At 40.1% G+C, this 12583-nt stretch overlaps 1 protein-coding gene across 1 annotated transcript in view; it reads left to right on the top strand.

Moving 5' to 3' along the window:
• The first annotated feature begins 4524 nt into the window (after positions 1 to 4524).
• Positions 4525 to 12583, top strand: part of LOC102004169 (cell cycle control protein 50A) — a 34326-nt gene continuing 26267 nt past the window's right edge. The window contains exon 1 of the mRNA XM_013504427.1: positions 4525 to 4895. Coding sequence (XP_013359881.1) covers positions 4659 to 4895 — 237 coding nt within the window. The 5' untranslated portion in view covers positions 4525 to 4658. The remainder of the gene's footprint in view (positions 4896 to 12583) is intronic.

The following is a 12583-nucleotide window of genomic DNA, read 5'->3' as shown; positions in this document are numbered from 1 at the left end:
GTCTCTGTTTCAGTCAAATGTATTTTCTAACAAAAAAGAGACAAATAGGTAATTATTCTTTTATGTTGTAACCAGCTCCCTGTGGGCCCTTGTTCTAAGGCTGTGCAAGATGTGACAAAACAGCAGGTAGTGGGGTACACTTAGGTGTGTGGTTTGTTAGAAAGGACCAAAAAATACCCACTATCAGAAGGGGATTTTGACAGGGAGATAACTCAGACATTTATATCCAGGGACTTTTATATAGTCTTTGGTGTAGGGGAACATGACAGACCTCAGGGACACAATTGTCACTGTTTGTTGATGTCAGGTTTTTGATATCAGGAAAGAAGGCTCTTTTGTTTCTTTGTTTTTTGCATTCCAGCCCTGTAAAGCTTCTAGTTTACTTAAGGACTTGTTCTTTGCCCTTTGCATTCTAATTTCCCAAGGGATATCTCTAGCTCTTTTAGGTACTGGCCTTTAGTTTACTTACTTAATTTACTCAGTTAGTTACTAAATTTATTCAGGCCCTTGGTCTATCTGCCTCTCTCCCTTCTATCTCCTGGCCTTACTATGAACAACAAAACAAACAAAACAAAAACCACACAATAAAACTAAAGGAAAAGAAAGTAAATACATCACAATCACTCAAATCACTAACAACAAACTGAAGTCAAAATCCTGCTATCCCTCATACCTAAGGCACTCTCCAATTGCTATCCAAATCTCAGATGCTCCAGTCCCTTATACAAACTTGTGCTATAGTTTACACGTAGCTATGCCCTCAAAGCCTCATGTGCTCATAAATGGAGCTTTTGAAAGATGATGGAATCATGGGGCACCATGTGCTGTTGGGAGATAGAGCCTGATCAAAAGATGAGGGTCACTGAGGGCATGACTAGGAAGGGTATGTCTCCCTCCCCACATCTCTCCTTCACTCTTGGCTTCTGGGCTGCCATAATGTGAGCAGCTTTTCCTCTGTCATGCCCTTCCTCTATGATTTCCTTCCTTGAAGCTGGTCAACTATGGACTAAAAGCATGAGCTAAAATAAACTTCTTTTCCTTTAAGTTGTGTGTGTCCCTTGAGATAAGAAAGGGACTAAGACAGGTTTTGGTACCAGGAGTGGTGTCATTGCTGATTATTATCTGATTGTGAGGTTCAGAAGCCTTTGAAACTGGTTTGTGAAAGAAGTTTGAAAAGATTTGGAAATGCCAGCTGGAGAAGCAGCCTTAGGAATGCTGTAAGCCAAACTTGAAGGGAGGTTCTGTTCAGAAATCAAAAGATCAGAATGTTAATAAAAATTCAGATGAAAAGGACTCCATTGACAGTGTGACTCCAGGCCATATGTTTCATGCTGCAGCAGGTAAACTACATTTTGCTCATGTCCTGACTTTAAAAGAGACCAAAATTGAGGACAGAAGACTAATTAGCCTGGCAGAAGAGATTTCAAAGCAGCTCAATATTCAGGCTGTGGCATGGGTGCTGCCTGAAGCTTTTAGCCATGTTTAAACTAAAGTGAAAAGTCCATCTGAAAAGGTTTAATTTTCTTCAGAAAGGAAGCACCTGTAAAGTTGGACTAGGGCAGAGCTTGGCTGCCAAAAAGATTAGCACCTAAAAGAAGTCAAGTACTTTGATCAGACAAAATAAGAAAAACAGCTTGGGGGCTGAACTAGGAAGACCCCACCTTTGCCGGCTTAAAATTGAAAACTGAGGCCTTGCTTTGACAAGAGAGCCTCAGAGCACCATGCCCAAAAATGGCTACCTAGAGAATTTGTTCCCCAAATTCTGTTCACAGTGCTTCACCATCCAAGCACTTAGGGACTGAAGGCAACCAGGATTCAAGACGGCCTGGCTAGTGCTCCAGCTGTTGGCAAATCATCCATATGGTGCTGATTTTATAGGGATGCAGAATGTAAGAATTGTTGGGTCAGGGAGATAGCTATCCAGATTTCAGAAGGCCTGGGAAGCCAAGTAGTGTGTCCCTGGGAGGACAGTACAGCTGTGAGAGTGAAACCAAAAGTATAGCTGAGACTCCAGGAAGTTGGAGAGACCAGGAAATGTGGAACATCAGAAGAAGGCTGCAGGTGGTGAGTGGAGTCAGCCCAACAGAGAAAGCATTAGGGATGCCATAAAAAAAAGATCACCCAAACTATTTCGAGCTCAAATGTGGCCACAAATTGGGGCTGGACACAGTGCTATGGGATTTAATGTTTACCCTGCTAGGATTTGGTCTTGTTTGTTTTCATTGGTTCCTATCCTCCATCCCTCCCTTTTGGAATGTTTAACTTGTGCTATTGTATGTAGGCAGTGTTTAACACTCTCCTTGGTTTTTTACATGGATTCACACTTAAGAGTTTCTTTTGAGTCCTAGAGGAGACTTTAGACTTGGACTTTTCAGCATTCCTGAAACTATTAGGACTTTGGTGACTTCTGAGATGGTCTAAATGCATTTTGCATAAAGAGATGTGCATGAGCCTTTTTGAGGTGAGGGCTGGAATATTATGGTTTATATCTACACCTCCCCCTTCCCAAAGACTCATATAATCATTGGTGAGGCTTTTGAAAGGTGATGGCATTGTCAGGTATTATAGGTAAATGTGATATTAAAAGGTAGGGGCTGGCCAGAAGAGGCAGGTTAATCAGGGGGTGCCCTAGAAAGATGTATCATCCACGCCAGTGCTTGTTTGTCCTCTGCTTCCCAGTTGCCATTGGGTAAGCAGCTTTTCTCCACCCAGTCCCTTCTATCATGCCTTTTCCTTGAAGCCAGGCAACTATGGACCAAAAATGTGAGACAAAAATAGACCTGTCCTCTTTCAAATTGTGGGTTTTAGATATTTTGTCCCAGTGACAAGAAAATGACTAAGACAAATTGCTTAGTTGTTTGTGTATAACCTATGCATATCCTTAAGTACATTTTTAATCATCTCTAGATTATAGTACTTCTAATGCATAGTACAATGTAAATGCTATGTATATGGTTGGTTTAATATAATGTATTATTTAGGGAATAGTGATGGGGGAAAAGTATATGCTCAGCACAGACACAAATCTTTCCTAAATATTTCTGAACATATGGTGGTTGAATCTGTGAATGTAGAATTCATGGACATGGAAGGTGATTACCATAACCATTTACACAGAAGGCTGGAATGCAAATAAGTTAAAGAACTGTTACATATTTAGAAGATATGATATAGGCAGCAGCGGGGAGAAAAAATTTACACTTTTGGATTATGACCAGCACTGTGATGTACATTTTTACTAACAAATAGAGCTTAATAAAATAAAAGGACTCCCCGCCTTCTCTATTAACTGTGACAGACTGTTTTTCACTTCAGCCTAGGGTTGTAGGTAAACTGGCCAAATAAAATACGCAGCTAAGTTTTTATTGGTGCTAAGAATTTGTGAGCTGTGGATATCTTCTATGAGCAAACCCAAGAAAGTCTGTACTGTAATTAGAAGGCATGAACCATTACATTCCTCTTAAACTGCGAATTATTTGATTGACTCACAAGCTTGAGACTGGTAATAATTTTTTTGGGAAAAAAAAAAACATTTAATTGTACCTTAGGAGGGCCCAGCACTCTCTAGTTTTCCTTATGTAGCTTTGCCTTCTAAAAGGCATAACTGTAGACAAAGTCTTTAAAAAATAAAGTTTGGGTGTCTGTTTTCAGATGATTTACTCTCTGGTCTAGATTTCAAAAACTGCAACAATACAGACTGAATATTGTTTAAATTTTACAAATATATGATTATAGAAATTTTGGAAAATATAGAAAACTGCAACGAAACAGAAAATAAATTCTCCAGTCAACGTGTTACCACTGTATACATGTTAGATGGGCTTCTGTACTTCTCGTATCTATACTACTTTGACATCCTTAGTCACTTTCAATACCTATTATAAGTATTTCCCTTGAAGTTTTAAGATATGTAGTGTTGGGTTTTATACAAGTGCTGTGTTTTTTAAAAATTGCATTAAAGACCTTCCCACGCATACAGTTTACTGAAGGTCTTCCCATACCAACGTGCAGACGAGAATGGCAGACCCAGAAGGGTAAAGTAAAGCAGAAGTAGGCAATTGCTTCATGAGAGGCAAAATAATAGGGCTAACCAAGCAAGGCTGATTCCTCGAAGGAGAACAAAAGGCGTCACTCAGGTCAAGTTAAGTTTACCTTTGCACTAACTGCACAGGGCTCAAACTACCTTGAGGTGGCCTTTGAAAGCTCTGATTCACTTCAGAGATGGCGGCAGAGTACAGAAAAACCTGTCCAAAGCTTAAGTCACCGAAGTCGCCAACATGAGCGGTCCAGGCCAGCGGGGGTCGCTCCTGTTCCCCACCCAACTTCGTCCTGACAACCGGGAAGCAAGCAAGACCAGGGTGCCATACAACGCCCTGACTTCCGCATCGCGCATGCGCTATCGCAGCCTGTAGGTGCGTCAACCTTTTCTGTCCCCTGCCTAAGCACCTTCCCTTTCTCTCCAGTAGTTCCGCAGTCTTCTCGCTTCTTCCGGTCTCCCGCCTCTCGGGAGACTCCAGAGCACTACCGCTTCCGGTCGCCCCTGTCCCGCCCCTTCCGCCTCGCCGGTGGCGGCGGCCCCTGCCCGAGTCTCATCAGGGTCTCGGGGCGGGTTCCCTGGGCAGGACTTCTGAGCTTGTAGAGCCGCGCCCCGGGGTCCCATGGCGATGAACTGCAACGCCAAGGACGAGGTGGACGGCGGGCCCCCGTGTGCGCCGGGGGGCGCCGCGAAGACGCGGAGGCCGGACAACACGGCCTTCAAGCAGCAGCGGCTGCCCGCCTGGCAGCCCATCCTCACGGCGGGCACCGTGCTGCCCACGTTCTTCATCGTCGGCCTCATCTTCATCCCCATCGGCATCGGCATCTTCGTCACCTCCAACAACATCCGCGAGATCGAGGTGAGCGGGGGCGGGGTCCCCTCCCCGGGGAAGGCGGCGGCGACCTGCCTCCTCCGCCCGGGCACAGCCGGGGACGCGTTCCCTGGACGGGCGGCGACCTTCCCTCCCCGGGGCTCCTGCTGCTGCTCCTCTCTCTCCGCGCGGCTTCTGCTGCTGTGTGCTGCGTTCCTCTCACTCAGGCTTTACATGGTTGCAACCGGAACGAATGCGGTGGAAAGTGAGTCGGGTGGGGAGTTTATTCAGTGGGCGGCTTGTGGGATTCCCTGGTCTCGGGGTGCTGTTCATCGAGATGAAAAAAAGGGAGGAAGGAATAGTTCTATCGCAGTGTAGCTGCGAAGGACTCGACTGGATGATCGTGTCACTACCTGTGTGGGTATTGTCCCAGGACAGAGCTGAGCACGTTGGCCATGGTTGGGAAAGACCAGAGTTCCAGGAGTGTTGATGAATCTTGGGTAAAGTAGGGAAGTCATATGTTACCAGGGCAGACATTGGTTGATTTTTTTTTTTTTTTTGGTACCGGGAATCGAACTCAGAACCTTGCACTTGCCAGACAGGCACTTGTGCCGCTGAGCTACATCCCCGGCCCCAGGGCACATATTGGGATATACGACTAAAATGTGTACATTGCCTTTCAGTTTGAGCTAATTACATGTTTTGGGGCATGGTACAGTTTAAAGCTAGCTGGAAGCTTCAATTCTGGTTTTGCTTAGGCTTCATTTCTTAATGATTATGCTCCACATTCGTATTTTATTCTTCTCTTGGTTTTTAAAATTGTACGGAATCAATGATCATACACAGGGAATAAGTTGTGCAATGTCTGTTAAACATTTTACTAATATTATTATTATTTGTTTTGTTTTGTTTTGGTTTTTTGAGACAGGGTCTCGCTATGCAGTTCTGGCTGGCCTTGAGCTCACTTTGTAGCTCAGGCTGGTCTCGAACTCCCAACGAGCATCCTGCCACAGCTTCCCGAGCGCTGGGATTACACGCGTGCGCTGCCATGCCTGGCCTGCTAATACTGTTTTTAGTAAACTTTTTACTCATAGATGACAGGACAGAAGAACTTAAGTTGGAGAAACAGTTCAATTTCTGTCAGAGCAGAAATCATATTTTTATCCAGCTGCAGTGGTGAAAATGGATTGATAGTACAATGTAAACATTACATGCTATTCAGTGTTACACATCTTTTATCCTCTTTTTATTCATATCTGAGTGTTCTTATCTGCTGAAAGGCAAAGAACTGATCCCAAGTAATCTTGATTTCTGTTCTATCATATGCATTTATGTGTACAGTTTTTAATAAATATCATTTACCTATATGATGTAATAGTACTTTCAGAATAATTTTATTTTTTAACTAGGCAAGAAGGGGTACCTTTTTTCCAATTTAATTTACAGTGTTATCTTCAAAAGCAAAATTGACGTTTTTAATTGTACAGTGTTTACTTCAGTGTTAATAACAGTAGTAAGAATAATATCTACAGCAGAAGTAGGTTTTAAATGTTTTACTAAGAATTTTTAATATGTGAACTAGGGAAAGTGTCATGTGTATTTTTTAAGTAGGCATTTCTGTTTATTGTTTTTATCTTGGTGCATAGTCCAGAATTCAAAACTTTTTGGGTGTGTCATGTTGGGAAATCAAAATGTTTTGGAATTTGGAGTATTTTTGCATTTCAAGACTTTCAGATTAGGGATGTTCAATTGTTTTGAAGCCAATGAAAATATTCCAAAATCTGAAAACCCCTCAACTCTGAAATGTAAACATTTTGGATACTCAGCTTGTACTTATTCTCCATCTGGACTAGGATCATATATTATATCAGACCATGCACGGATTCTAGCTGATACCATGGAGAGCTGGGTCAAGTTCTGGCTCAGCCACTTTTGTTCAGATTCTTGGAAAATTAATGTAATTTCTCTGAAGCTCAGTTTCTTCATCTCTAGAATAAGCAATGTAATGCATATCTTCTAAGATGTAAGAGTTAAAGCAGTATTGATGAGAGAGGCACTAAGTTAGGCAGGAGATGAGAAATACGTGGAGCTTTGGAAATAAACTAGTTAAGAATACAACATTATAAAATTGAGGCAGAAACCCAAGGCTCTTGAGTCCTAGTTTTAAGCTTTCACTGTACACTAAGGTCCTTACTACAATGGTAGTAAAGAAGAAGAAAATAATTTAACATTAGAAATTTGAATCACTTTATTTAACACTTTAGATAATTAAGATAGAAATGGCAATAGTTTGGAATTTTGTATGAATAAGTATTTAAGTTCTGAAAACACGAAAATAAATATTTAACTTTCCTTAAAACTTTAGGGTTCTAAAGTAAAATAAGTTTCTTACACCAACTAGTTGAGAAATGGACATTTCCTAAACAGTTCTCATGCATAAGCCTAATTTTGTCTACCTGAAGATGTGCTGCAGCTTGGCTGGTCAGAAGGCTCTGAAGTTGAATCTAAGTAGTAGTGTTGAAGTGCTAGCTCTTACTGTCTGGTTTGTGATGGCAGGCATGGTTTTGAGTCCATTTCTCTACTTTGATGAATCAGTAGATTCAGATAGCCTAATATCTAAGATGCTGTTGGACTGTTGAAATTCTGTGACTTCCAGCTTACATGCGCCTTTTAAAAAATGCTGCATGTTCATGTCACATTGCCATTGAAACTAGAGGAAATGAAGATTAACTGGGAATTTTCTACCAACACTGGCAGTTGTGCAGATCAAATCTGATCTGTATATGTATGTGTATCAGATGTGTGTGCATGCATATATGTGAAGTATGAGTATTAAATATCTAAAATATGGTGCCAGATTGAGTATGGAGTTATCAGAAAAACCTAGGAAACTTTCCCAAAATACTGCTGCTTGTTTCTGTCTATTCTCTATCTTTTTTCCTGTAGTATTGGGATTGAACCCAGGGTCGCTAGCATGTGCTGCGTTAGGCTACATCCTTAGGCCCTCTACGCTTTGTTAAGTTTAGATTAAAATATATTGAGGGCTGTTTAAAAGTACAGTACATGGATAATGAGAAGTTCTTGCCTACATGAATTTCTGTACTAAAAGTTGCTCACGTATATTTAGTTAATTTCTTTATTTTTCTAAAGTTTAAAGCCTTGCTTTATTAATTCAAATTACCAGGGCAAGGAGACTTACCTCAAAATGCATAGCTTAAAGTGCTAAGATCAGAGATCCACAGTTTTAGAGTAAAACCAGTGGACCTTTCTCCTTCTCCCAGAAGTGTCATACTGAAAAATTACTACACTTATCAGGTGCTTCAGAAATGTATAAAACAAACAAAAAGGTGCTTTTATATTTTAGTATTTATATAACATATTCCTTTTTAGGCTTACGTATTTGGCTTGTTTTTAGATTTTACAAATTAAGTAAAATGAAGCTTTTAGAGAACTACACTTAATTTTATTATTCATGAGAAGATATTTTAAATATTTAAATATTCTTTTAATTCACCATGAATATTTACTCTTATTTATTGTTTTATTTTATTTTATTTTATTTTTTTGGCCAGGAATCAAACTCAGGATCTTACTCTTGCCAGGCAGGCACCATGCCACTGAGCTATATCCCCAGCCCCACTATTTTCATTTATTATTGGGAGCCGGGGACTAATATTTCCTTTAATTTGGTAACTTAGGCGTCAGGCACATGTTTTAACTATAGAGGTAGTGGTTTTCTAGTCTAGGGCACTTCATGAGGCTGGAATTTGAAGCTGATTTGAAAAAGATAAGATAGGGAAGTTTTTCTTAACTTTTGCAAAGGTTGCAGAGTGAAGTTATATGTTTTTAGATTACTGTTTAGGAAGCTTAGCAGAGTGTTGTGTGCCTATAGTCCCAACTACGTGGGGGAACTGAGCAGGAAGATCCATTGAACTCGGGTTCAAGACCATTCCAGGCCACATAGTGAGATCATGTCTCAAAATTAAATAACTAAATTAATGATTGGAATCAGATGAGAATATGATTAAGAATAGTATTCAGAATTTAGAAAGTGAGTATTTATGTATGTCAAATCACTGTTTCCCAAAGTACATTTCTTGAGATCTTGGTGAGAGAAACTCCCAACTGTCCTCCTTGTATTATTTCATTTACTACCCTCACTTGTTTAATCCGGATTATTTTGTTTTCTTAGTTTCCTTGTAAGAAGATTAAATTTCTCATCTGCATTTAGTAATCTTGTTTATAGTCTTTAGTGAGAGTCAAAGAAGGATAAGATGGTTTTGGAAACAGTTGTTAAAAATAAGGCATTTTTTAAAAATTTAATTTAATTAATTTCATTTTGTGGCATTGGAATTAAACCCAGGGCTTTCCCACTGAGCTATATCTCCTGTACTTCTCTTTACATTTTGAGACAGGGTCCTGCTAAATCACCAGGTTGTCCAGGCTGGGTGCAAACTTGTGATCCTCTGCCTCCCAGAGTGCTGGAAGCCGGGCTAAAATCAGACTTTTTAAAAATTAAGAACTTTAAACATTTTTGTATTCAAAATGATGGTAGTGGGCCAAGGAGGTAGCTCAGTGGTACAGCACTTGCCTGGCAAGCGCAAGGCCCTGGGTTTGATTTGTGGTAACAAAAAAAAAAAAAAAAAAAAGATTGTAGTTACTAAAAAGTGAATCTTTGGAAATTAAAAGGTTTGTGGTGTTAGTTTTTTTGTTTGTTTCTCAGGTAACTTTAGTACTTAGAGCAAGAGATGGCAAAGTAAATGTGGCCTGCATAAGTATTTTGCATGGTCCAGGAGCTGGGAGTAGTTTTGTACCTGATCATGTACAGTCAGTTTGATGATAGAGAATGTCATCTACTATTCTAAATGTCCTCTCCCACAAAAACACCATTCTACTTATGAATAAACCTTTGCTGTCCCAGAATTATACACAACTATCATTATATTTCTAATTTCAATAAAAATTAGTGTAAGTTGTTCTCTCTTATGTAAGTACTTATATAAAATCTTCAATCTTAGTCCTTGCTCTGCACAACCTAAAGAATTTATTTTCAGAATTTATTTACAGAGTTACAGTATATACTTACAGAAAAGAAATGCCTGCCTTTAATTTAGAGTTTTAAATAAACATACTGGCAAGTTCAACATTTGCTGCAAAAATGGCTGCACTTAAGTTACATGTTTTAATCCTCAGTAATCATTTCAGGTAGGTGGAATGGTCCCTAGTGATTGTGTTCTGACGTGCTTGTAGATTTATTAGCTATAAAATACTTTCGCTGAGTTTAACATTCATTTTGGCTCAGGTAACATCATTCTTCATTTCTTTGTCACTGGTAAGAGTCAAGCAGCCGAAACACAGTTGCTTTGGAGAAGTTTGTTTTGGTCCCCTGTCATCTTCATTAAAAGCTCCATAGAAGATCTTCAGTATGAGATAGTTCATGGGGGATACTTAAAATACCATTTGAAACTTAATCTGATTAATTCTTCAGATGATTTGTCTTATTACTCAGCATTTTGTTGAATGTCCTGTTTAAGTCCTGTATTGATTTCCTTTTAGATAAATTTACATTCAGAATGGAAGCTTTCCAGACCTCCTATAATGTGTAAAAATTGCATGCCTTTCAAATTCCTCCTTCTCCACCACATTAAAATTAGAGTGTTTATTAGGAATAGCATGTATTTTTAGAAATGCAAATTTGACATAGGGGGACAGTTATAGTGGTAGCAAAATAAAGCTGATCAATATGATAACTCTTCACTAATCTGCTTGTGTATGTCTTTTTTTTTTTTTTTTTTTTGTCTTTTTGGTTTCTTGAGACAGGTCCTTACTGTGTAGTTCAGACTGGCCTTGAACTCACTGTGAAGCCCAGGCTAGCCTTGAACTCCTGCTTCAGCCTCCTGAGTGCTGGGATTATAGGCGAGCACCACCATGCCCAGCTGTATATGTTCTATTTTTTCATTTGTTATGTTTTATGCTAAGGTTTCTGAACATGCACAGTGTAAAAACTTTGTTGCTGGTGTAGACATCTCTTTCATTAGTTGCTTTTCAGTAATGTACTTTGAGCAAGGCTAACTATAATTGTTTGCCTCTGCCCCAAGATCCCTCTACCTTGGTTAATTTGGGAGAGGAGGACACAGTGTAATGGGCCCAACACTGAATTTTCTATGAATGTACCCTAGTCTCCAAGGTAATCTGGTTGTTGGTTTACAATTATGCAGCCCTGGTAATATAAAGCAGATCATCCAAGACAAATTGGGTATTGACATACCATAAGAATGAATTGTGTACCACCCTAAAACCTAGAGAAGAGTTCCACAAATACAGTATAAACACATAGAAACAACTCAGGTATTGACGTACAGCTAACATGTAATAAATGCAACAGCTATATCTTTGTTCATGGTAGAAAAGAATTCAACAATAACTTTATAGAGTTAACTATCTAAAGATTAATAAAGCTTTATGGTTATACTAGTAAAGATGTAGGAGGTTGGGAATGGGAGACTGCAAGAAGAAAAATTTGAAAATTTAAACTATATAATATGAGAAAAAGAGCAGTGTGGGGCAAAGGATCCTCCGTTGGGGAACAGAAGGATGTTTATAGAATTAGGTAAAGGTAAGAGAAAAAACTGACAAGAAGTGGAAGATAAAAGAAAGATGGGGAGGAAAAAGAAGTAAGATGGAGGAAAAAAAAGACAAAAAATTAAAGGGAAAAGAGGAAAAGAAAAAGAGAAAAAAGGGGTAAGGACAAAGGAAAATTCCCTAAACCCCAACAAGTTCAGAAGAAAGAGGAAAAGGCACACACACACATACACACACACACACTCATAAAATAAAGAAAAAAACATTCTCTGTGATGTTGAATGCATGGTTTTCTCCTAGGATCTACAATTTTGGGGCAGTGTCCAAGTCAGGATGTGTCCCAGCTCACACTGGGAGATAAAGAAGGCAATCAGACCTCAGGTCTGTGCTGGATGCAGGCACTAGCAGGCCGTAGGAGTAGGGTGAGAAATCCAGTATTGCAGGTTTCAAATCTAGAGCAACTCAGGCTGGGTGTGCTTCTTTGAGCTGAAACCTCTCAGATGGTGTCTCTCCAGCCTGCTGCCTGACCATGCTGTCTCCTGTAGCTCTCACTTGGTCACTGTGGGAATGTAATGTTGGGAGCCCTGAAGTGAAACCATGTGGGTACTCTGAGTTCTGGGTTCATACAAAGTCCTTCCCCAGAACGGCATCTGACCAAGCACTTTCTCCATGGATGTGCTGTGCGTTTGGACTGGAGTCACTCACCAGCTGTTGCCTGTTGAAGGACTCCTGTGCAAACAGAACCACATGCCATCCCAGCAGATCACAGCAACTGTTGTTCTGTTCCACTGCCACGTTTGCCCCAGAGGCCCTTTGGGCTCCTCAGCATTCCCTTTGTCTCTGTAGGTTAATACTCCCTTTCCTGTGAGCTGGGAGCCAGTAGACTGTCTCTTTGCTTCTTGGTGTGGTGGTGTGCCTTTTCAGTTTCTCTGTAGCTTTTAATTTTCCTGTCAGATCCCTCTGTGTTCTCAGAAATCTGCTTCTCTTTTTTTCTTCCCAAAGTTGTTATTTTCCAGTGTCTGGATTCTGAATCTCAGGGAGGTTGAGTTGTTGTTGCTCACCACTCTGCCGTTTTTTCACATCCTGCTTCTTTCTAGATAGTGCTTGCCATTAGTATTCTGTCTGTTCTGTTTTGCTTCTGTGTCTTTATTATT

This window comes from Chinchilla lanigera, unplaced genomic scaffold (assembly GCF_000276665.1).
Source record: "Chinchilla lanigera isolate Chin_1 unplaced genomic scaffold, ChiLan1.0 scaffold00087, whole genome shotgun sequence".
Classification (NCBI taxonomy): domain Eukaryota; kingdom Metazoa; phylum Chordata; class Mammalia; order Rodentia; family Chinchillidae; genus Chinchilla; species Chinchilla lanigera.
This window is presented reverse-complemented; position numbering and strand designations above follow the sequence as displayed.